Source organism: Siphateles boraxobius, unplaced genomic scaffold, assembly GCF_051911475.1.
Source record: "Siphateles boraxobius isolate OS27281-9 unplaced genomic scaffold, OSU_SipBor_1 25, whole genome shotgun sequence".
Taxonomy (NCBI): Eukaryota; Metazoa; Chordata; class Actinopteri; order Cypriniformes; family Leuciscidae; genus Siphateles; species Siphateles boraxobius.
The window spans coordinates 25,065,683-25,092,463 of record NW_027508866.1 but is presented as its reverse complement, the minus strand read 5'-3'; the positions used below and the strand labels follow the sequence as shown (position 1 = coordinate 25,092,463).

Here is a 26,781-nt window from a genome sequence, read left to right as displayed (position 1 = left end):
CGTCTCGATCTGATTGTTTGGGTTTAGATGGCAGCGTTAACACTTATTCAAATGATCCGCACTGACCGATCAATTGCACCAGAGTTTGTTTTAATCTGACCAAACATGCCAAGTGTGAACACACACACATAGATTCCAGATCAAACTTATGACACTTATGAAACCTGTGAACTTATAACATTAAATCAAATATGATGTTCCTGTAGCACACAAACAGTCCAAAGTAAAGAGTGTTAGAAGTAACTTAAAGTGACTTAGTTAAACTTAGAAATAACTTAGTTAAAGAGTAACTTAAACTCACCCCTGCCAACAACATGCATTATCCTGCTTTTGTATCCACCAGCTGCATCTGCACATTCACAGACATGGCCTCTCCTTCATACCCTCCTTTAGACTGCATCTGGTTCTGGATTGAGTTCACCTAGACACAGGATTAAAGCAAAATCAACTCAGATTAGATTAGAGCCAATCATTACGACACCAGTGAAGTCTATGGCTGAGTTCGGCACACGCTCGTTTGTCAGTGGATTACATAATGTAGGGAATTAAGGTATATTTTTAATGTAGCCTATGTCCAGGCCAGTGTCCAATCCTGATATTGATATGGAAGTCCGTTGATTAATCATCCTATTGAAGTAGAAATATAATTATATTATTAAAAAGATGATATAAACAAGCCTTAAATAATTTAAATATGTGTACAACTCAGTATTATTTGATTGTTAATTATTGAACAGATTTAAATAATTGACTATTAAGTAAACTTTAATTCTGGTTTTTGGCAAAGTGCATCCTGAATATTTAATTTCAGTGCATCATTAGTATAAATCTACTGTAATATGTTTTTTTTTTTAATTACAGTTCATTCCTTAAACAATGTGCTTTATGTAAGAACAAAATAACTGGTTTCATGTAAGTCAGAAATATTATTTCATCTGCATATCAACCTGGCACATAACATTAAAGAAATTAAAAAGTCATTTTTGTGTGTTAGATAAAGTTGAAGTCATTTTTGTGAGTTAGATAAAGTATAAATACAGTAGATCTTGAAATCAAATATGCAGGTTACCATTTTCCTTCAGTGTATGTTTTAGTGTGCCAGGATCTTTACTGTCCCCACTAAATATTTTCTGCTTGGCAACCGGTACTTCAGCGTTTTTCTCTCAAAATGCTTTACGAAGACATCACTTATGCCGTTTGTAATGCAGCAGGTCTATATATTTCATATATATTCTATATATTTTCATATATTGCTGCTTTCAAATGCTCATGTGCGCTAGTGAAGAGCAGTCATGGAAAACGCCTGTGTGCGACTCTGCACTTGCATCTCAAAATGGTTTTATGACGCAAAATTTATGTAAACACAGTCAGTTATGTCTTAAAGTCCCCCTTTGGTGAAAATCCAGTTTTTAATGTTGGACATATCTCTATGTGGTGTATTTAATATGCTTTAAGACAAACCATGTGTAAATTCACAAGTCAACACCATTGCTGAGTTTTTCTGCTTAAAACTGCAGTGAACCAAAGACAGTCTCAAAAACACGGTTTGAAATCGCTGGTGTTTCTGACGTCACAAACTACCTTGTAACCAATCAGATCAACGTATGATCGTCAACGAGTGGATCTCTGAGCTGCTGTGAGTGAGTGGAGGCGGGGCTCATTTGCATATTCATAGAACCGCGTAACTAAATAAGGCAAGGGTGGAGAGTTACATTCAAGCTATTTTAAGGAATTTTTTTTTTAATCACCTTTTGGTGATCAAAGATGAGTTTTAAGGGATAAAATTATTGACTACAGGGGGACTTAAACAGACAGAACGAAACTGATATGTCATATGTGCATATGTGTGAATGCAGCCTATTAGATCTCCTGGTGTTAGTAATAATCAAACAGCAGTAAAGCTGAGAAAGAGAAAAATCTCTTGACCAGAAAACATTCAGATAATTAACTCACTTTTAGCTACTGAAAGCACTCTTTGTTTATTGCTTGTTTCTTTGTTCCTCTTTATTATTTGCTTGTATGTTTTGAAGCTATATTTAGTCAGTCAATTCTTAGCATTTAATTGTTTTAATTTTTTATTATTTTAAAGTCCTTATAATTACATAAGTAATTAAATTAAAAATCAGTAAAGTTAGTAAACTAACTCATTAATAAGATTAAAAAAAAATGTAGATCAAGAATCAGTTTGGAATTGGATCGTGAGCCTGTGTTTGACTGAAACTCCAGAATCGCCAGCAATCTGACTCTCAAGGTAGCGCAGTGAATGTTTTGTCAACGAATGGGACGCTAAATATAATTTTGGCTTTAAATAGATTTCCCAAGAAATAGGTAAGAATAACCCCGGTGTCCTACATGATTATTTCCGACAGCAAAGCACCTGAACGCGACGAGCTCGTAATCACAACATCAGAAGTGGGAAACTGGACATTTCCGAGAGCAGCGTGAATCTGCAGGAACAGGTTTGCTCCCCCTGCAGTGCATCTAATGTCCCGCTTAGGGTGACCAGAAGTCCCGAAAAATTCGGGACAGTCCCGAACTCTAAGCTGATGTCCCGGATCCCGAATCCGGCCCTTATTGTCCCGAAAATTAAACTAAAGCAAAATCTTGAGTACTTATTGTCTGATAAAATATTAAAAACTGTCCGTGGAGGTTGAGTCATCCTACAGCCAGCCCCGCCGGCTGCTCATTGGCTGCAGGATCTTTTTTGTTTCTTTTTTTGAAGTTCTACAAAGATAAGTAGGCGCGAATTTAGATATGCATGTTTAAGCAAATTTTCATTCATTCGTTTCGTTGACATGGCTGGTGTACCGGAACCCCAACACACCGCTTTTCAGTGGCAGACTAAAGACTAATGACAGACTGTTGATTTCTGAATAAAAATATGTTTGGTTCAGGTTTGAAATTCATAATCTTTTATTATAGGCTATGTAGTCTAATATCATAGTAGGTCTACCCATAACCCCCCCTCCTCCAATTTCAGCCAATCTCGTCTGGTTACCTTATCCCCACTTTATAGCTATCAAATCCATATGGAGACCATCAAAACATCCATGTACTTCCGAAAGAGCAAAGCAAAAGGGAACTGCAAAAGATGTGCAGCCCTGCAGTGTTGTTGGTAAACTGAGATCTATTGTACAATCACTCAGAGATGGAATTCTGAATTACAGTCAAATGTGATTGTCTCTGTACTTACAGAGTTCATGCCACTGAAGATATCTCCAGATCCTACGTGGGCCGTGTGGACAAAATTGGTTGGTTCGCCGATCATACTCCGATCTATACGTCTCCGCCTCTTCTGCAGAGTGAAAAACACACAATTCAAGATTACATTTACCATGTTTGATGTGCTCGATGTATGTGTGTTGCTCAATAAAATCCTAAATGAATCTATTCATCATATAAACTGTTAGATTCATATGGATTACATTTATAATATTAATTATAACATTTTATACATATATACTTATAAATAGGAATTTCCTGGGACGTCATAACATAAGTTATTACTTCTACTACTTTTGAACTTTCTGCACGAGAGCTTCCAGTATGAATGAAACATACATTACACCAGAGTGTTTAGCGCTCCATAATGGATAAATTGCCTCGTTTTGGATAACGTCAGATCTTACAAAGACTGGCTGAATCCGAAATCGCCCCCTAGAGCCTCAAATAGGGAACGGTCATTTGCAGTGGTGTTCAAAACCATAGTGGACGTTATTGAGTGCACTCATTCAATCCCATAATGCACCACAATAACGAGTGTAGGCTACAGCCGACGTACGCTGAATGGCTGTCTGAATTCACTCACTCGTTTTCATTCACTCCCTCAAGTGAACAGTATTAGTGGACTAACGTAGGGAATAGTGAATGAGGGTTTAGGGGGAAATTTTGGATTCAGCCACTGTCTTGTTTTGACTATCTTGAATTTACATCTTATAAAAAAGCTTGGGACACGTCTCCCGTATTCTACGTCCATGTTTATAGTGTCTTCATGAACTTTTTGAAGCTTGAAAGGTTTGGTGACATGGACTTTCATTGGAGGGAAATAAATCTCCAAGATTTAATCAAAATATCTTAATTTGTGTTTTGAATATCAACGAACATTGTAGATTTGGAACAACTAATTTTTATTTTTAGTTAAACTAACCCTTTAAGGTAAACATGAATGCTGTTGGACACACATTTTACTTCTGACATAATCTGACATATTACAGACTCAGACTGGATATTCAATAAATGCTAGTGCATATACAGGTGCTGGTCATATAATTAGAATATCATCAAAAAGTTGATTTATTTCAAGAATTCAACTTAACAGGTGAAACTAATATATTGTATAGACTCATTACATGCAAAGTGAGATATTTCAAGACTTTATTTGTTATAATTTTGATGATTATGGTTTACAGCTTATGAAACCAACAAAATCAAAATCCCAGAAAATTAGAATATTACATGAAATCACACAGTAATTACACAGGAATACCATGGTCATTGAACCAGGTTTTGGTTATTTTGGCAGTGTGGGCAGGTGAAGGATGAAGGAAGCATCTCCATAAACTGTATGTGTTTGGTGTGTAATCCGGGCCTGATATAGATACTCTATGCTGGTCCTGTATGAAGGTTTCAGCACCCATCACAGGACAGAAGACAGCTCGTAATTAGGACACATAATCTTTGCTCCGGGGGAAATGTGACCTAATTTAATAAGCACAGATCTTCTTAAATTACACACTGATTTAAGATTATCTGCCCTTATATATTAAGTTTAGCAGAAAACTTTTGCACTAATGCTGTTATTCATTTGTGTAAAGCAATACTGAGAAGAACTCAGAATGGCCCCAACAAGTGCATAAATATGCCATCATGAGGGGTAATGATGAAACATTTTCAATTAATAGACTCCATCTATCTATCCTTAGAATACTAAGTATTAATCATGTGAATATTACTATTAGGAAAGGCAATATAGAACTTAAACTGAGATTTGAAAAAGTGCCACGGTCATCCTAAAGTTTTCTTTAGGGGATTTTGCACCGGAGGAATCTTTACATAGTTCCTAGAACTATTGGCGGAAGTTCGCATTTTTTGGCGAGTTCGCAGGAACTAGGAACAATTTTAGTTCTAGGAACTCCTTTTGGAGGAACTAATTTATCTCCTACTTCTTATGTTTTGGCACTATGGGCTACCATTATAGTACGGTTTTATCATCAAACCTAAAACGTCTTTTGTGTGTATTTCTTGTTGCTTGAAAACTGTGTTTTTGCTATTTTATATAAAAATGCCATTGGCTTTGTTAATTTATCTACTACAATGACATTCAATAATTTTTAAGTGTTGTTTAAGTTTGGTGTTCCTACCTTTCTTGTTATGCATTTCTTCTCTGTATTTCTCATTTCTTCACCTGTTTGTGGTGTTGTTCTGAACAATTTACTAGAGGATGGATTTAAAGCCATTGCTGAAGGGTCGGTTTAGGTACAGTTATGCTCTAAATCTGTTTTTGAGCTTACTAACACAGAATTACAGTCACCTGAGGTTGCATTATTTTACAAATGTTTATAAATTACCATTAATAAACAACATGAGAAAAATTCATTATAGCAAATAATAAAATAAAACAATAAAAGTAAAAAAGAATCAATAAGCCAATGCAAATTCATTACTTTATCTCAAAATAACATCAAAATAATTTAATTTCAACTTTCATTTTTTCTAGTCAGCATGAACTGAAAATACATCCTATCTATTTTCTAAATGCATGTTATAGATCTTGTGCAGAATTCATCCATGCATTTGTTCCATTTTTCTAAATGTTTTGACCACAAAATGTTTCATTTAAATTTCATAACTGTATCTTAAATAAAAGCATCAGACTTCTCTTGTGTGACGTATGCAGGGAAACTGCAGGATGTAGCTATCAGGGAATCTTATAGTATACATCAGTATTAAAATGCAGTAGAAAATATGGGTACAGATTTCATTCAGCGCTCAGGCAAACTTCACAAGTGCCAGTAATAACACAAGTCTCAGAAATTCCTCGTGTGCTTTAGTCTAAACACGATTCAACATATCGACTGTTTAAGAGTTCAGAAAAAAGCATCACTAAACAATACAAGTACTCCTAGACAGTTACATTTTCAGTTACAGTAGATTCTTATTGACCTTCATTTACTGAAACTGCCCTCCTTACTACATTTCATGCTGGTCAGCCTTTATTCATTGACGTGCAACAATATAAACGCCTTGAATAACAACATCCACACATTCCTTAAGAGGGACGTACACGAATGATTAACACTGCCTTCAATCAGGAAGTTTGTAGTATTGATACGCATATCAATGTATTGTTTGATCAACTTTTTGACAAACACAAGAGATGAATCATTTACAACTAATATTCCAAATTGTATTGGCAGGATTTTTTAATACTTACATCAAGAAAACGAATGAATCGATGTGTAGCCTTTTGCTTACTAGTTCAGATCTTCAAACAACTGACTACACAAGCATTACCAATAAAGTCATGTTATGGATCAATCGAATACTTCTAAATGCCAAAGCCTTTGCAAACCCGTCTTACAAACTGTACCCAGGCCAACAATGTGAAACTAGACTTCCTCACACTGATCTCATCAGTAAATCCTTCTTTGGTTTTGTGATGTCAGTATGCCTGTTGGGGCTGAAGTGTTTTTGTTGTTATAAATCTTGTCTGCTTTATTAACTGAGCAGAGACCAATTGTGACACAATGTGTTGTGACGATTAAAAATGGTTGGGGCAAAAACACTCACATCAACATAGAGCTGAGACTCAAGACAAGGATAAGAGACTCATCAAACACACACTCACACACACTCGCACTCAGGGATGCACAGTATTGAAGAAATGCGATATGCTCTATAAATATTGCCATATTCTATATAATCATGCTTTAAATGTGTAAAATAAACTTAAATTATATTTAAATACATTTAAAAACTTAAAATGATATAACCAACTTACAAGTTTCACATTATTTTTGTGAGAAAAAACAAGCATCCCTACAACTTCTGAAAGTCAACAGCAGTGTTTTACTGTAGCATTAGGCCTACATAAAAAGAAAGTCATTTTAATGTCAGTGTAAAGGCCTACATTATAGGTTTATTTAACAATAGAAATTGAATAATCAAATGTAAAAAATAAAACACTGCTTACTGTATGAATTAAATATATAATGATTCTTATAAAAGCTACAAAGTTATTCAGTCAAGAGTAGTGAGTGATTTTCTCTTTTGTTTGATAAACATCACACAGACATCAGCAGGTTTATTAGGCTGCTGTCACTTTAAGAGCTGCAAGGATCCAAAATACTGTTATATTTATGTCCACTAAAGACATAACGGACGTGTAGTAACTGACATAACTGTTTACGTGAACACTCGCCAGGATGGGTATTTTGCCGTAATTGTATGTGTGTTTGGCCATATAAACTGTAGAAGATCACGGCTGTCTGAGAGGCGGCTTTCAGTGCATGTGAGTAGGCTACTTCACTTGTTGCGCCTAATAATAACATCAAGCATAAACCTATGTAACAGTCATGTGTCCAGTCTACTCTCAGCTGTCTGTAGCGATCTAAAACATGGACTCTTTGTAAGTTATCTCAGTGATCGCAAGCTGTTGTGGTATTTCGATATAACGTGCAGCCCAATGCTTTGTAGGTGAGCATACATCTGAAGAGTGCTAAAATATATGCTTTTAAAAGGATGCACTTTAACACAGGAGTCTTTCTGCAGAGTTCGGTTTGAGGCTTCTTACTCTTAAAGAAGACACAGCGTGTTCAAACTGCAAAATTTCCTTCCCTGACTACTCATAATGTCTACTGAAACAAAACAGCTCTACACACGGCTCTACCAGCAGGAGCTGAAACTAGAACTGCAAACAAATCACACCACAACTAATTAATTAATTATTTTAAAAATATCTACTTATATATATATATATATATATATATAATGTATGGTAAATCTGTATTAAGATTGTCCCTTGAAGTACGTTTTATAACATATTTTAGCATTTAAAGATTTAAACTAAATATAGGGTTTTTTTCTCAAGCCAGAGTGTTATAACATAATATGATCTATTTTTTTTAAATGTTTTGAAAGAAGTCTCTTCTGCTCACCAAGGTGAAGTTATTTGATAAAAAATACAGTAAAACCGGTAATATGGTGAAATAATTACAGTTCAAAAGATTTGATCCTTGAGAATGACACTGAAGACTGGAGTAATAATGCTGAAAATTCTACTTTGATCACAGGAATAAATTACAGTTTAAACAACAGTATTTTAAATTGTAATAATATTGTATTTTTGATTAAATAAATGCAGCCTTGGTGAGCAGAAGAGACTTCTCTGAAAAACATTTAAAAAATCATAATTATTCCAAATTTAAGATTGGTAATGTATTTTTAGCATATTTAAAATTAATTTTGGCCAGAGAGAAAGGAAACAGGGACCCACATTATATTAGGTATCTTTAAGTACTTTTAAGTACAGAACATTTGATACAATGTACTTATCGTTTACATACATGTTGTTACTGTCATGATTCTGCCATCATGTCCTTGATTTTTCCTAGTCTTGTGGCAGGATCATGACAGACCCATATTTAATCCCCTTGTGTTTGCTGTCTTGTGCCCCTTCATTGTTTGATGTTGTGACATATGTTGTGTGATTCTATAGCCGTGAGTAACTTGTTGGAAGTCTTGTCTAAGAGAAGTGTTTGTTCCTGTTTTAGTTGTTAGTTTATTGTCTGAGTCATAGTCTAGTGTAGTCTATCCTGTCTTGTTTTGCCCCCTCGTGGGTTTTGTTTTATGTTTTTGTCATTAATAAACCCTGTGTGTATTATTTGCTGTCTGCGATTGGGTTCATCCTTCATCCACATAACAGAATGAACCGGCCAACAAGTAACCCAGCAGACAGCGCGCCTGATTTCCCCACTCAGCAGCTGTCAGACCTCGAACGATGGTGGCAGTCGACTATCGCCGATGCCCACGAAGGCAAGCTTCCTTTCCCTCCTCAGGGTAGGTTGACCCTGAGGAAGTACGCCCAGGTCGTGGAAGAAGGGAGGTTTTTATTGCCGGACGGCTTGGTCAAGAGCTACCTCATTGCGGGTCTGAACGTTCCTCCCCCTCTTGCTGAACGAGAAAGACTGGTCAGCCGCCCGTTCCACATTATGGTGGACTGTCTGTCTCGGAGGGAGCAGCAGGGAACAACAAGGTCTTCATCTCCCGCTACCCTCCCTGTGATCCCTGAGGGTCTTCTGCTAGCCGTCCCTACACTTGGGGACCAACCCAGTCCTGCCGCGACTCCTGAGACACCTTCCACGTCCATCAATCTTCATGGTAAGCATGGAAGGCACCCGTCGTGGGAGTCAGCATCGGAGTCTTCCTGCCCGGAATCCTCCTCGCCTGCGGTGAGTTCACCATTTTCGGTAACGGTTCCTGCTTCACCTCCCTCTCCGGTCACTAGTCTGGCAACCGTTTCCGCTCCGCGACCCAGGAAGAAGAAGAGGAGGAGGGGACCTTCTGGTTCTCCGTCTCTACCTCATCCTGAGCCCACGATGGCTCTCCAACCCGCCACTGAAGTCAGAAGCGCTGTTCCTGGCCCCGCTGCTGTAAGCGTGGTTCCGGCATTTGCAACAGGAGACAGATCTACAACCTGCTGCAGAAAGCGCTGTTTCCCAGTCGGTGTTGGGGAGATCCATTCCAGAGACTAGCACAGTGAATGTAGTCTCTGAGTCTTCAGTCGTGTCAGCTGAGGAGAAAGCAGTGGCCGATTCCGCTGCAAAGGCTGTGATATAGTCCGTTTCAGCTCATCAGGAGATGCCAGTCATCATCGCTGCCAGAACCCTGTCCGAATATCTATCCCGTCTTGTCCGAATTCTTGATGTCCCAGTCAGTCCTGTCTTATCCCCAGTCCCTGTTCAAAATGCTACACGGAGCACAGAACCCAAGCCAGCTGCAGTCTTCGCTGATCCCAAGTCTGCTACACAGAGCACCGATCCCATGCCAGCCGCTGAGAGCGCAGCACCCACGCCAGCCGCTGAGAGCCTAGCACCCACGCCAGCTGCTGAGAGCGCAGCACCCACGCCAGCTGCTGAGACCCGGCACCCACGCCTGCTGCTGAGAGCGCAGCACCAAGTTGGCCGCAGTTGCTGCTGTTCCCGAGTCTGCAAAATTCAACGCCTCTCCAGAGTCTGAGGTGATGAGTGTCGCTTCTTCTTGGGGAAGCTTTGACTCCGATACAGCCTCTAAGAACTCTGTTCCCGTTCCCGCTTCCTTTCCGCCTGTCAATCCCCTTGTCTCCGTTCCGTTGCCTGCTGCTGCAGTCCCCACTGTACCTGGACTTCCCCCTGTCTCCCTTGTCATGGCTCAACCCCGGACTGTTTTTCCCTCTTCCCACTCCACACCACCCAAACCCGCTCGGATCCCTCGTCCTAAGCCCACACCCCGTAGTCCCAGGACTGCCGTCCTGCCCACCCACCCTTGACAGTCGCTCAAAGACTTTGTTGTTCCTCCGCCTCCCCTTCCCTGTTTATTATTTCTGATGTTTCACCCTAACCCTGTCATTGTGTATTCATGTATGCCCTTGTTGTTATTTGTCATGTTTTGTTGGTTCATGTCTATGTCTCAGTCAGTCTTGTCCCGTGCTTGATGTCTCCTTGAGGAGCGTCTGGAAGCCGCTCCTTAAAGTGGGGGTTCTGTCATGATTCTGCAATCATGTCCTTGTTTTCTTCCTAGTCTTGTGGCAGGATCATGAAGACCCATGTTTTGTGTACAAGCGCATGTTCTGTTGTTTGGGCCATGTGCTTGTGTTGTCTCGTTATGTTACTCCGCCCCCTTGTTACCCTCGTCTTGTCATTATTGTCTAGTCAGTTTCACCTGTCCTCGTCATTAGTGTTCCCTATTTAATCCCCTTGTGTTTGCTGTCTTGCGCCGGTTCATTGTTTGATGTTGTGACATATGTTGTCTGAATCTACCTGTGAGTAACTTGTTGGAGGTCTTGTCTAAGAGAAGTGTTTGTTCAATTTTTAGTTATCAGTTTATTGTCTGAGTCTTGGTCTAGTGTAGTCTATCCTGTCTTGTTTTGCCCCCTCGTGGGTTTTGTTTTCGGTTTTTGTCGTTAATAAACCCTGTGTGTATTATTTGCTGTCTGCGATTGGGTTTATCCTTCATCCACATAACAGTTACATTGTACTTTCCTTTAAATAACTGCATGTAATTACACAGTTGATGTTCCCCAACCTAAAACTTACGGCTAACCCTAACCGTATCACAACCTAGTAGATAACAATTAAAGAAACCTAATATAAAGTGAAAATGGTCTTGAAAGAACAATATGAATGTTTATGGTGGAAGAAACCTTGACTAACACTATAATTGGGCTTGACGGATAATAAACAAAGTGAGAGAACTGGTAACTGAACTCAACAGGGGAACAGGATCCGGGAAGAACAGGTGATTACAGAAAACAAATGATTTCTTCCTGGTTTGTGTGTTTTGGAGGCTGGAGGTGATGCTGGTTCCTCTTACCGGCTGCGGCTGCTCGGCGATACAGCAGTTGAAGCACAGCCAGAATTCACTCATGACTAGCAGACGGTGCTGAAGTGCCTCTGTGCCCGTGGGGCCGGAGGGGCTCTGGGGTCCTGGACCGGGTCCCACGCCTCAGAGGGCCAGTCTGGGGTGATGGAGGAGTTATTCAGCCTGAGCTCTGGGTCCTGGGAGCGGGGAGCAGAAGATCCACACGACTCAGTCCACTTCACAAACACTCAGACCTGCGGGACACAAGCATTTGTCAGATCATTCACACCAGCGCTCCATTTGCTTATGTTAATACATTCAAATAAACAAATGGGGCTGCACAATTAATCGAAATAAAACTGAATAGCAATCAAATGGTGATTATCAAATAAAAAGCTGTGGTTTAACTGAAGTATAGTCTGTTGTGCCAGGTGTTTCAGAGTGAAGAACAACACTGTATTCTTGTTCACAGGTGTAACTATCTGTAAGCAGTACGCGGTTGCTTACGGGCCCGGACCAATCAGGGGCCCGCGTGACTGGAAGATATTGATTGACAGCCGTGAACGTGTGAACATGCATAACTGAACATGTGTATTGCGTGCAAAACAGTAAACACGTAGAACTTGAGACAGACAATATCAATATGGAGTCGTCGTCAAATTCCAAAAAACAAAAGTGGCTTTCAAAATTGAAAACGAAAAGAGGAATTCGAGAAATTTTAATTAGTAAATTACCAAAATTTCTTTAATCAACAACTTCGCACAGAGGAAAGCCCGGAAAATGCAGCTATGTGAGCATCTTTTTTAATGTATTTGAATACATTATGTACATACATGTATTCATATATTTCTATGTGTGTGTAGTCATAGCAGTGAGTAAAATTGTGTTATGATGCGTCGTCACCAGCAGTGTTTTTCATGTGTTATGGTGCGCATTCACCAGTGTTTTTTTGTGGTGCACGTAGGCTACTCCTGATTTCCTCAGTCATCGCATCTCATATATGCTGTGTCTCTATGATCCTATCCTGTCCATTCATGGTAGCTAATCGTGGACATTGCGTCATCCTGTGCTGTAGTGGGGGGGGACCGTCTTGATAATTCTGCATAAGGGCCCGGTGTTGGCTCCTTACGCCACTGTTGTTGTTCATGCGTGCAGCTTATAATAGCATGTTTTCAGAGTGGTATTTCAGGGTAAAGGCCCCGATATACACAACAATGAACTAGTGTGATGTAATTTTTAGTGATGCACCGAAATTAAAATTCTGGGCCGAAACCGAAAATTTAGGATGCACTTGGCCGAAAACCGAAACTGAAGCCGAAAATGGCTTCTTTTAAAAACTTATACTAATATATATACATATATACAGTATACACATGTAAGCCTATGTAGCCTTAGGAAACATAGTTGTGCAGTGCTACGCAAATTTTAATGTAACTGCTATACACAGAAAATTGAACTGGGGGTCTTACATGCGCTTCATGTGGCACACTAGCACACACACACAAGGTCTCTCGCTCTCTCTCTCCCTGTCTGGTGTGCGCGTGCTACACGGTTTGGAGCACGAGCTCTTGCTCGCTCGCTCGCTCTTCCGGGAGATTTGGAATAATTTGCGGGCATCAGGGAGCCGCTATCAATATGCTGGAGACATCCCTATCTTTGATAGCCAGACGCGTGATAACAGCTTGACCGTGAGTGAAACCTAAGCGCTTGCGCACGGATGGGAGGGGCGGGTGACATTCATTTTCGGTGCACCCCTAGTAATTTTGAACAAAATCAGGCCAAAAGGCAGTTTGTTTGGAGTTCATACATTCTGGGAAAGTTCGCTCTGGCTGTTAAACACCTTCGAACTGCCATTGGTCCGTGGCGATGATGTAATAGGTGGGTGTGGCTCTGTGGCTCCGCCTTCTTTGATGTAGACATCTTCTCTGGTTCATTTCTTCCGTTCAGTCTTTCGTAAAAACATGAACACACTGGAGAAAGTTCTAGTTCTAATTGAAAGCGGCATTTAAAGCTTCATGCTATACTAATAAATATGTTATAAATATCGGGGCCTTAAATGCTGCAATCACATTTGCATAATTGCTAACATTTTTGTGGACAGACTTTTGTAGCATTTTTTTTACCAGTATTCTGCTAAAATAAAAGTTTGAGGGTTTGAATGTTTGAAAGTAAATAATATTTGTCATCATAAATATTGGTATTGTAACTTGTAGTGTTAGTTGGTTCTTAAATCCAGGCCGCTGTCTACATGCATGTCTACAGACAACAGGGAAGAAAGGTTTGCGGTTGTTTTTGCACGGAGGGGAAGTATAGTCTCATGGACAAACATGACTTGAATAGAAATGATAAATATGTGGCGCAGGAACGAATTGCTCTTTATTTGTGTGTGTGTGTGTGTGTGTATGTGTGTGTGTGTGTGTGTGTGCGTGCGTGCGTGCGTGTGTGCGTGTGTGTGTGTGTGTGTGTGTGCGTGCGTGTGTGTGTGTTTGTGTGTGTGTGCAGTATTCTCTCGAATCACACAAAGTTGTACACTATGAATAAATGTATATTTGTACTTCTCCAATACATAATGAACATTTGAACATATTTTTTCCTGCTTACTCTGTCTATAGATGTTTATTCTTCTAATGTATCTTTTTGCACCCATTCATGGTTGTATGTTTTACAAATATATTTAAAAAAATACAGTACACTTCTTTTTACAAAACAATACAGTGTATGTGCCAACCATAAAAAATGGGGTTCCAAAACTTGGTTCAATGGCAATATTTTAGTAAATGAAACATGAAATTTTGGTACAAATATAGTTTTAAAAGACGTGGAATATACAACATGACACTATACTGTATGCTTTCATTCTAAAGAAAAGAACATTCTGTCTAACATTTCCTTCTGTGTTTCATGGAAGAAAGAAAGTCAAACAGGTTTGAAACAATATGATGACTTTTTGGGTGTACTATACTTTTAACATCACTTTATTATCATTTTAAATGGATATACGTTACATGTGCTGGAATATCATGTGTCATTGGTGAACGTGGAACACTTTGAAAAGAAGGTAATGCTCTTGGATTCAGTATGACAGGATGGGGTAAGATCACTTGTGTCTGCTAGATAACTAGAGTTTGCTGCTCTTTAAACTACAATTAGGCATTAATTAGCCTCCAATTACACTAATATGCAAAAAAAAAAATTAAAAAAAAGTATTTGGATGGTTAAATCACTTAAAATTGTCAAATGTCATCAGAAAGCAAATGACAAATGTTTTCTGTGTTTTTTTGCAATGACTATCAAGGGATGTGAAGGTGATTTTAGTGGAGGTATGAACTGTAGTTCATCACATTAACTATGGACATGTCTGACAACAACAAGTGTCCAAATACTTGTTTTGTCTTAACTACATCTTTTGTCATTCATAATCTAACAAACTTCATTTTGTGAACTGCTTAAAAGATCTGCAATATTCTATCGTTCTTTCAAATAAACGCCTCTTCTATTAAGGCCACAGATACTTGGGTTTCCAGGCTACTGGAAACACTTAATGTCTGAAGACTGAAGACAACAACATGAGGTTGAGTAAATAATGATTTCCAAACATTTAAATGTTTCGATGAAATATTCGTTTTAGTGTTTGGAATATTTATCATTGTTCATTTTGCTGAAAGTGTAGCCAAATTCCTACTCACAATATAATCCTGATTACAACCAGACATTGCCAGAGAAAACTCTGAAAATCGGAAATTAGTAGCTTAAGACCTTCTGGATAAGCGGCTTGTTCTAGATGATGAATTAAAGCTGAAGCTGACGGTTGCACAGCCACACCTGAAGGAAAGAGGGTTGTGTAGGGTGGGAAACTCAGCTGGTGGTGTGTTGCAGTCATTAGTGTCCAGAGTCCACGTCCGCGGTCATTAATCTACCTCACAGCACTCAGAAGCCGCTTGGGGGAATTTAAACAGGCCATGTAAACTAAACTCAACTCTTCACATATTTTAGCTTCTGTGATCAGATTACTATAATTGTCATGTGTTGCGTGCAGTAGTACTCTACAAAGATGAGATGTGTGACGCAGAATGAACAATAAAGGACGCTTTGTTGTGTTCATGATTGCGTAATGACGTAATGTGTGTGAGAACGGAAGTGAATGGGTAAACAAGTTCGCTACTCCTGTGTCGTTACTTCATTGCTTACTAACTAACTCATGACAGATGCCACACACTTTTAATAAACACAAAGAACATTAAACACTACACACTTTAACACTGACGATGCAGATCTGAGGAAACTGAGGGCTTAAATACACTGGGAATGAGCATTAACAGGGAACATGTGTGCACTAATCAGAAACTATAGTAACAAACACTGAACCATAACTGAAGGAAAGTCAAAAGTGACATAGAGTATTTTGACATATTAATGTTGCTTCTTACCCAGCAAAAGTGTCTTACAAATTAATTGTTTGGATAGAACACCAAAATGCTGGTAATGCATGCTTTTATTTCAAAGTGTGCTTTTCATGTGATCGTAGGCAAGGTGGTGGACACATGCTGGCACATCCGGTGCTGAGAACACTTAGTGCTCAAATATATGAGCCAAATGTGTATGGAAATGAACCTTTGAACAGAGCTGGTCTCTGTGCAGCATCTTCCGTTGCTAAAATGATCTGTGTATTTCAATACATTTTCATTCCTTTACTGATGTGACAGTGTCTGGTTTCCCTGCAGTCTCCATTCATCTTGGATTAATGAAGTAAAGATCTAAAAGTTGACAGGATGTGATTTCAAACTGAACTATATCCGCCACATGCTGCCTTAAACTAAATCAACTTCACAGACACATTAGAAATGTTTTCTCTTGCAAGAAGATGATTAAATTTTAAACTTATGTTTGCTTAAGTAAAGTGACTCAAGTTAATTTAGTCAACCTTTTGGGAACAGATTACCTCCAAGCTAAAAGACATGGGCTAAAACAAACACAACTCCAATTCTGATTAACTCTTTCTGCAGAAAAAAGACACCTTGAGCTCAACCAGTCAGCTAATAAATGTGAACTCTACCATTTGAAGGAGGGATCGCATTATTATTAAGTAAACAATACATGAAACTACCGCAAAAGCATCTCCATTTCCTCCTGTAGGATAGGCAGAAGGTTTCCAAGGAAGAATTCCATTTTCCTGGGCAGGACGACAGAATGGGATGCACACAGAAAACTCTCCATTAGTGGTGAGCCACAAAGAGAGGCAGGCCCATTGAAAGAGACTGTCAACGCAAGAAAACCCTCTGTGTGAGGGGTCAGTGGAAGACCTGTTCCCAGGGTGTCTACCACACAATGGCAGAAATGTGTCAGCTGCCAAACCATACCATTGTACTTTACCATACCATACCATACCATACCATACCATACCATACCAACCATAGCAAACCATAACATAGCAAACCATACCAAACCAAACCATAAAAAACATACCAAACCATAGAAAACCATACCATACCATGGCACACACCATATCAAACCACAGCAAACCATACCGTAGCAAACCAAACCAAACCAAACCATAACAAACCATGGCAAACCATACCATACCAAGGCAAACCATACCATAGCACACACCATATCAAACCATCAAACCATACCATAGCAAACCATACCAAACCATACCATAGCACACACGATATCAAACCATAGCAAACCAAACCATACCATAGCACACACCATATCAAACCATAGCAAACCCTACCATACCAAACCAAACCAAACCATACAATCCCAAACTATACCATAGCAAAACATACAATACCATAGTAAATACTTCCAACAGCTACCAGCAGACAGGACTGCTACATGTTATTTACACAGCTCTGAAAATTAATTTGATCAGAATTTAGAGTCAAAATTATCTGTTGTAAAATATTCATCTTTAGTTCACAAGTCAAGGGTTACATAATGCTAATCTGTTTTTGCACTGATGCTAAATTTATCATTGGTTGTGCCATCAAGTTTAAAATGAAAGCGAAGATGCAGATATTTCATTCACTGGATTTTCCAAATATTGAGATTACCACATGGTTATTTGATACATAATAATTTTTTATTCAATTTCCAGTAAAATAACTATATCAATATTCACTACCATTACAAATTCAGCAAGAGTGCCTCAGATGTGACAGAAAAGACATTTATAATGTTACAAGATTCCTATTACAAATAAATGTTGTTCTTTTGAACGTTATATACATCAAAAATGTTCCGTTATACACACACATATTGAGCAGCACAACCATTTTCAATAATTGTACTGTGCTAATTAAAACTCTCATAGTGCGCATAAGAGACTCCTTTCAAAAACACTAAAACAATCTCACCAACTGCAAACTTTTGAACAGTAGTGTATGTACTGTTACTATGATATAAAATGATTCATATCAGGCCATATAACGTTTCGGCTGTTCCCCAGTTTGCAAGAAACCAAGTGAATGCATTTTATAACGCCAACGCTTCACGCCAGTCTCATTAGACAGATTTAACTAAACCATATCATTATGTCTGGCACAAGTGACAGATCCCATAAATCACACACAACTGCAACTATTCCCATGGAAACTAATGAATCAGAACCTTGAGTAAAGCGTTTAATACTCACTATCCTCAGCTCACTCCATTGATGAACTGAGAGGAGAGGCGAGTCGCGTATATCCCCCTCCAGTGTGAGCAAGACTAAGGAGCTGTGAGATCCCGACTGCGCTCCCTCTCCAGGAGGCCTTTGTCCCTCACTCAGTTACGGATCAGCGGGCAAGAGGCATTCATTCACTGCATCACTGACTCCCCCCCCACCAGGGATTGTGCACGCTCCTAAGGTATAAGCTCCGCCCCCTGTCTCCCCATCCCAACCGTCCCTCTGTCGCGGAGGCTTTTATGTAAGAACCATCCTCCCACTATGCACAGCTTACGTAAGCAATACCAGGGTGGATACACTCTGAATGCACTGGCTTACAAGAAAACTAGTGACGAAAACCCCAACAATCCATAATTCCCTGTATCACATAAGAGAATTATGACTTGCCTTCCTCTCCAAGAATTACATTCCAAAGAAAAGTTTAGACTCATAAGCGCCAGTGTTGGAATATTGGCATGAACGAAACATGAGATGGATATAACATGAGCAAATGCAACTCAGCAAAAATTAGCTGATTAGAGAAGTGGAAATATAAAGCTTTTTTTCAGTAAGGGAAAACCCAGCTGCCCTTTTCCAAGCTCATTAACCAAAGCACTGCATGGGACAATTGCTTCGCTTGTTGAGTGCTGCTTTTCAATTCCTTCATCTTTGGATTTGTTGCCACAGAAGCTGCTGGTTAGTAGTAAGTGGAGTGTGTGCATGTGTATTGTGTGGGGTGGTCTACATATACACAGGCTGCATATACACACAGAGAGTAAAGAACAACCCATTTATTACTTCCCTTACTTCGAAACCAAATAACTGTGATTTCTTGTTGCATTGATGCATCAATAGGAAGATAATTACAATAATATGAATGAAGTTTCAAGTTCCCGAACAAAGGGAACACTAATCAACATAATGGTGAGTTCACGCAATTTTTTTTTTTAGGAAAATCAGCATCAATTTATGAAGTCAGCTTATATGATGTTCTCTCAAAACTTTCAGTTGTATTGACAATTCAACATTATAGATGACTTTGGGATATGAGTGAAAGCAACTAGAGAAAGATAACTGCAAAAGTGGAGGAAATGAGAGAAAAGTCTAATAAGAACTGCCTCGTCTCAAAAACTGTTGTTTTATTTTTTTGGTTGACAAAATCAATCAATCAATCAAATAATCTTAACTTGGGTTGGAGTAAACAAGGCATAGAATGTGAACAGTACAGATTACTAGATTTTTATAATTAATTTAAGACATTAAGTAAAGCTAACTATCACATGTGACTCAGAACAACTGTTGTATTTTACAGTGTATGTAGTCCATGCAATTGTACTGCTCTATACAAGAACAGTACAGTGTTGATTATACAGGCCCACAAAAACACTGGCCATCTGCACAGGCTTCAGCCCTTTTTGCAAATGCTGTCCAAAAGTGGACTGAGCAGTCTCTTTTCTTCACTTTTACTCCATTCAGGCATAATTTCTTCTTTGCCAAATAAAAAGCTGCCTTGTTGTTTCACTCCCTGCTCTTACTTAGAAGCAGCTCAATTTCAGTTTTTGTTCAGCTTTTTCTCAGAGACTTTGAATCAATAAATCCACCTTTTTGTAAAACTGGCACGAAATTATCACTCTTTTAATTTCTTAAAGGGGATGTCTAATGCCATTTCATGCATTCTGCCAAAGTATCAAAAAACGAGTTGGACGTTCAGTATGGTGGCGTATTTCTGTGCCATATACACTCCTTCAGGCGTATAAGTTTCGGAAAGTATGTATGTCGAGTATGGCCCTGTATGACGTCTTAAAGGGCATTCCTTGTATGGGCACTTTCCCCCGAAAGAGCGCACCCAACCAGAGCGAGAGCAAGAGCAACACCCATCAATGTGGTTCCTCGTTGAATGATTTGACATTTTGTTTTTAGACCACGAAATCAACAATGTCACCAAAGAAGTGAGTTTTTGGTTGTGAGGGAAAGATAACCTTGCTCAGCTTCTCAAAGAACCCAGCATTAAGGGAACAGTGGATGCCGTTAGTTTTTCCGGGGCAAGTGTGTTTGTTTGTTCCTGACATTTTGGTGACAAATGTTTTATAAACAAGTCCCAGTTCGATGCTGGATTAACAGATTGATTGAAACTGAAAGATGGAGCGGTCCCAGCTATAAAAGATCCCGGTCATGAGTCAGAACCGGATGCAATTGCAATACTACTCTATAGGTACTCAAGATTACCATGAGATTGGCAGAAAACTGAGTGTTATGTACCCTTCAATATTTTACTCACTCAAAATGAATGTGATTACAATGATGCGGCTCACACCAAACATGTTGGTCCATTTATATTTGGGATAATATAAACAACAAAAAACAATCAAGCTGTAGGTTGAAGTTCAGAGTATATATCAAGTAAGAGTATATAAAAGTAACTTTCCAATCAAGGTCAGATTAATTCAGATGCTGAATGATGTCACAGATGGTTTGTTTATGTAGCAAGACAAACAAGCAGATACAGAAGGTCTCTTGCTTCCTGAGGCTGGCCAACATTATCTTCCTCTTGGGAATGTCAAACCTTGTCCAGGATCTGGGAATTTAGCTCTACAGTCCTCAGTCCTTCCACCTTGGGTAGCTTGGATAATGGCTCTCCTGTCCTTCCTATCTGGAGGTAAAGGCATTTTACAGGAATCTTTTCGGTTGATGGAATGACCTCAACAGACTTGGAAATGGAACTTACTTTATCTTGAATCCTTGATTTTTTGTTTGTTTTGAACTTAATCCTGGCTCATTCTGTGGTATCATATTGAACCCTCAAGACCAGGGCTGGGCAACTTTGGCCCTCGAGATCCACTTTCCTGCAGAGTTTCCCAACTCTGCAGATCAATCTCCAACCTTGATCAAATTCCCCTGCCTATAGCTTTCAAATAATCCTCAAGACTTTGGCTGTGTCCAAAATCGCATAGTCTCTTCACGACTGGTAAAAAGTATGTTCTATATAATATGAGTGTGTGTATTACGAATGTAATCCAGACGTACTGCATCCACCATTTTACCCTTATCATGTGACTTACCAGCGTCAGTCACGTCACTTCACTGTCATTCACAAATTCTTTCCCATGGCCTCATAGGATGGTAAAGTGTTCATGGTATGCACACTTCAGAATCACAACGGGTAGTAGTAGGTCATCCGGTTACTTTTTGCCAACTCTTTTATGTGTCCTACTTCTTTTGTCACATACTGTTTTTTGCCTATTTACAGTAGGGAAGTATGCGATAAAGCAGCCCTTGGTTAGCCAGTGTTTGATTAGGGGTGGAGCTTGAGGGCCAGAATTGCAAGACTCATCTTGCCTTCACACGGTTTAAGGTAGTTAGAGTAGTTCAAGGGTGTCCAATCCTGCTCCTGGAGGGCTACTATCCAGCAGAGTTTAGCTTCAACCCTGTTAAACACAGCTGAACCAGCTAATCAAGGTTTTCAGGATCACTAGACACCTCCAGACAAGTGTGTTGGGGCAGGCTGGAGCAAAAATCTACAGGACAATGGTCCTCCAAGAGCAGGGTTTACAGTAGTCCATTGCTCCAGAAACCATAGGATCTTGTTGAATTGTTTTGTCCACCATATTGAGTAGACACTGCTTTGTTGCATTTATTTGGTTTCTGAATTAGCTGGAAACATTAGTGAATTGGCCAGAAACATTAGTGAATTGGCCAAGCATCCTGAGATTCCAATTTACTGGATAAAGATGTCATGAAACCCACTTTCAGTCATGTTAAGAGGTCATCCTTTCAGCCAGAACTAAGAAGATCTTGGTTTCCATGTAGAAGAGTTTGATTGTTTTGACATGAAGGATTTCAGATGAGTCTATCAGTGGTTCTTAACTCTGGTCATGAGGACCCACAGCTCTGCATATTTTATATATCTGTCTTATTTACACATAACAACCCTGTTTTTTTTTTAGAAACTAATGCCCAATAAAATCATCTACCAGCTATTTTTGCATTGTATCCAGCCACCCATCAGCCGATCGTTACACCAGACCCTCAACATCTACGTCTGATTTCATAATAAAGCTGTTGAAACATATACAACTTCTCTCCACTGTGCCGAGGGCTCATTCTAATGACATCATGCATTTTCCTCAGTATCCAGAAGACAAGTCCTCCTTTTGTGATCCAGATCACAAGACCCAATAGTCACCGGCCTCTGTAGATTGTAGCTGGTTCACTTTAAGTTTTAGAAAACAAACATCTGATCTATTATTTCAATTATCCCAGACAGATGAGATTTACAATCATTAATATATGCATGATGCCATGATGTTTCCATTATTTGCATGCATAACAGACCGCTGCTTCCCCCTTAAAACCCCTGCAGCAGATAATGGCATGATAATGCTAATTAAACATGCATGAAACTCGGATGCTAGGATGCAAGCTAATGGTTCTTTACATGCAATTGGCAAGCAATCACATCATTACTGCATGGCACAAGCTGATTGGCCACTGCTGCTCATGCAACCAATAAGATGCTTGCTCAACATTTAAACAGTCTGGTTCAGTGTTTGCTGTAGGCTAGTCCTGCACTGCACATCATAGTTCCTCTGAGACCCTCTACCTCCCCCAGCTCAGATCTGCTATGAGATTGATGTATGTCTATTTATCCAGCAGAATAACTTACATGCTCACAGCAGCGTGTCTGAGTATCTACAGTAATAGCAGTAACAAGCCCATACATGGCACCAATAATCAGCAGCAGTGTAGCACATCTAGTCTGCCAAGACCAAATACATTAACATTGCCATATTCATTAAAGGGATACCTCACCCAAAAATGAAAATTCTGTAATCATTTACTTCACTAAATCTGTATAAAGTTATGTCTTCTGTCGAACAGAAAAGAAGATATTTTGAAGAACGTGGGTAACGAAACAGATACTGGTCCCTATTGACTTTCATAAAATGAAAAAAAAAATACTATGGAAGTCAGTGGAGACCAGAAACTGTTTGGTTTTATTTTATTTTATTGTATTAAGAATGCCTTACACATTAAGCAATAAAGACATCAAATACAATCGAGGATAAAAAGACATCAAATACAATGGAGGATAAAAACAGAATAAAGTCCAGGACTTATTTCGATTTTGGTCCTCAACACATAACATCAGGACAAGACACTTACAGATTGTGCGATAATCAATGACATAACATAAAACCATAACCTGGTTCTATTCCGCTACCCTCTCTAGTAACCAGGCCTTGATTCTCTTTTTAAAAGAGTTCATGCTAGAAATGACTTTAATTTGCCGGTCTAACTTGTTCCACTGAACTGCCCCTATATAGGCAAAGGTTCCTTTCCCTAACACTGTCTTGAATGTATAAGGACAGAGGCTGCCACGAGTGTAGTTATAGTGTGTGTCCTTTACCTTAGTAATAAGACACGACAAAAAATTTGGGACATTACCAAACAATATTTTATGGGTCATGGTCAGCCTTGACATAATAACACGAGACTCAACAAGGAGCCAGTTGAGCTCAACAAAAATGAAAATTCGGTTACCAACATTGATTAAAATATTTTCTTCAGAAGAACGAAACTACAGGTTTAGAAAAACTGTAGAGTAAATGTATGACTGAATTTTCATTTTTGGATGAACTATCCCTTTAACATACTAAAACTGTTAATAACAGTCAATAGTTGTCATGATTGAAAAATTGTATATGTATACATAAAGATTATAAATATATATATTTATTTTAATGTTCTTATACACAATAAAAAAGTTGGTGATCTAGTATCTGACCCAGAATATTTGTTGTTTTGTTTTTGACAGTTCAGTGCAACTTCAGGTTCAATGTGACTTGAGATAATAATAATAATAATAATAATAACTTCAATTTATATAGCGCCTTTCAAAGTACCCAAGGACGCTTAACAATCAACATGAGAAAGGGAAGGGTAGAATTAAGATAGGGGCAAAGGCCAGGGGAGCTAGAGTCCATAGGCCTCATTGAAAAGGTGTGTTTTGAGCTGGCATTTAAAGGTTAAAAGTGAGGAGGCAGAGCGGATCTCATGGGGAAGCTTGTTCCAAAGTGACGGAGCACCAACACAGAAAGCTCTATCACCAAATGTCTTAAGCCTGGACTTAGGAACAGCAAGCAGATCCTTGTCAGAGGAACGCAGGGACCGTGACTGAGTGTAGGGATGGAGAAGATCAGTAATGTACTGGGGTGCAAGTCCATGAAGGGACTTGTACGTCAGGAGGAGGATTTTATATTTGATGCGGGACTTAACTGGCAGCCAATGAAGCTTCATCAGGATGGGAGTAATGTGAAGACCAAGTTTTGTGTGTGTGAGCATCCTAGCCGCAGAGTTCTGCACATACTGTAGTCTGTCAGTGGCTTTGCTGGGTAGACCGAACAGGATGCCATTGCAATAGTCAAGTCTGGAGGTGATGAATGAGTGGATGAGGGCCTCAGCTACAGAGTTGGAGAGGCACTGTCGGAGTCTGGAGATGTTCTTGAGATGATAGAAAGCAATTTTAGTGACGTTTTTGATGTGTTGTTGGAAGGAGAGAGTGGAGTCCATGATGACGCCCAGGTTGCGTACTTGAGGAGATGCAGAGATTGAGCAGCCATCCACATCCAGTATGATGTCATCAACTTTTTTAAGAAGTGACAGCGGGGCAAACACCATGAGTTCTGTTTTGTCTTTGTTCAGTTTGAGAAGGTTACTGTCCAACCAGTGCTTTATGTCCTTCAGGCAGTTGATAAGTGCCACTGGTGGAAGAGAAGTAGAAGGCTTGGTACTGATGTAGAGCTGAGTGTCGTCAGCATAGCAGTGGAAGTGTAATCCATGCTTCCGGACAATCATCCCAAGTGGCAACATGTAAATATTAAATAGCAGTGGGCCAAGTACAGATCCTTGTGGCACGCCATGCAGGACTGGCGCCAATTTAGAGCAAGTCCCCTTGAAGGTGACATATTGTTGCCTGTCGGTGAGATAGGATTTAAACCAGGAATACACTGTATCAGTAAGGCCAATGAGTTCAGAGAGACGTGTGAGAAGAATGGAATGGGAAACTGTATCGAAGGCTGCAGAGAGGTCAAGAAGTATTAGAATGCTGACATGGCCAGAGTCAGCTGCCATGTGGAGGTCATTCGTGATTTTGATGAGGGCAGTTTCTGTGCTATGATGTGTCCTGAAACCAGATTGAAAAGGCTCGTAGAGGTTGTGCTGTAACATGTGATGGTATCTGAGATATCTGATGCAGCATGCTACACCTTGCAGCATGCATGAAAGGAAGTGTTTTACCACAAATGTCACCGAGTCTGGCAGGATATCTTTGCATGGCACCAATGCTAGAGGGTTAATTTCCCTTGCAAAGAAAGAGGTAACAATGCTCGCCTTATACTACCATTACAGCCAGCGAGGGCAACATCAATGTCTCACTCTCATCTCTCCTGAAGGCAATGACCCAGATACTACTGACTACTGACCAGTTGCTTAATAAAGCCATTACTGTCTGCCTTGGCCCTCCTTGCCATTTTTGGCTTGTGAAGGAATAACTCAGATTCTTCATAACCATAATACCCTCCAGGGCAATCAGGAAAGAAGCTTTTTATTTTTTAGGATTTATATCTAAAATATCCTCAGAAAAGGGATGTTATTAGTGTACTAGGTTCTTGATATAATTATATTAACATCTTAAATCAACTTCGATGTGCTAATCTCACACTACAGCTTGGCATCGGCAAATAACATAACATAGGCTAATACATTACAATTAAATGCATTGCAAAGCATCATAATGTCATAATTGAATCATGATTGACATTATGTCAAATGCACAAGAGATCATCATGAGACAGACTGAAACTGTGATCAGTTTCAACCTTTATTGCATGCTTCACTTCACTTTTGTCCAGTACAGAATCTGACCACAAAGAAATGTCAGTTTTAGAATTTGCACTTATTTTGATTACTTGGTTCTTCATTATTTGATGTGTAGTAAACAATAATAATGAACTCATTAATAATAAATAATACATCAATTCAAAATAAAAAGGAATTCACGCAAAAAAAAAAAAAGCACAATGTAAAAAATGGATTCACCAATGCATCACTTTCAAATTATTTTGGGAAACAAAATCACAATTTCAATTTTAAACGAATTATCAATATTTCTGGTTATTGGAAAACATGGTGGTGTCAAGCACTGCAAAAAAGGCAGGGATGTTCTGGAGTCTTCAGATACATTTAAAATCTACGAACAAAAACCCAACAAGCTTCGTTTGAACCCAACAATCAACATTTTGCATCATAAACTCGCAATTGAAGAACACACATGCATCACATGCTTGAAAGCTGATAATTCCTGTGCAGAGCCACAGAAAACAGGAAGTACACTGATTGACAATGACATGGTTTCAGTCACTCATCTGAGCTAAAGACATGAGCTGCTCCTGATACTATAGGTCATACTCCCTTACAATATTTCCATTGGCATCTCAAAGTAGGCATTTTTTAGTGTGGCTTTCATATGAGAAATCTTTTCACAGAATTTGGTGACGAGCCAGGTTACCCCCCAGGCT

At 39.3% G+C, this 26,781-nt stretch overlaps 1 protein-coding gene across 3 annotated transcripts in view; it reads right to left on the bottom strand.

The window, feature by feature from the left end:
- Positions 1–26,781, bottom strand: part of cdc42se2 (CDC42 small effector 2) — a 44,009-nt gene that overhangs the window by 9,141 nt on the left and 8,087 nt on the right. For 2 of the 3 annotated variants that reach the window (XM_077243300.1, XM_077243301.1), the window contains 3 exons: positions 11,569–11,810; positions 3,194–3,295; positions 302–421 (listed from right to left, as the gene is read on the bottom strand). In XM_077243300.1, coding sequence (XP_077099415.1) covers positions 320–421; positions 3,194–3,295; positions 11,569–11,622 — 258 coding nt within the window. In that variant the 5' untranslated portion in view covers positions 11,623–11,810 and the 3' untranslated portion in view covers positions 302–319. Of the gene's footprint in view, positions 1–301; positions 422–3,193; positions 3,296–11,568; positions 11,811–18,193; positions 18,511–26,781 lie in introns of those variants that run through there. The other variant, XM_077243302.1, reaches the window with a different exon arrangement.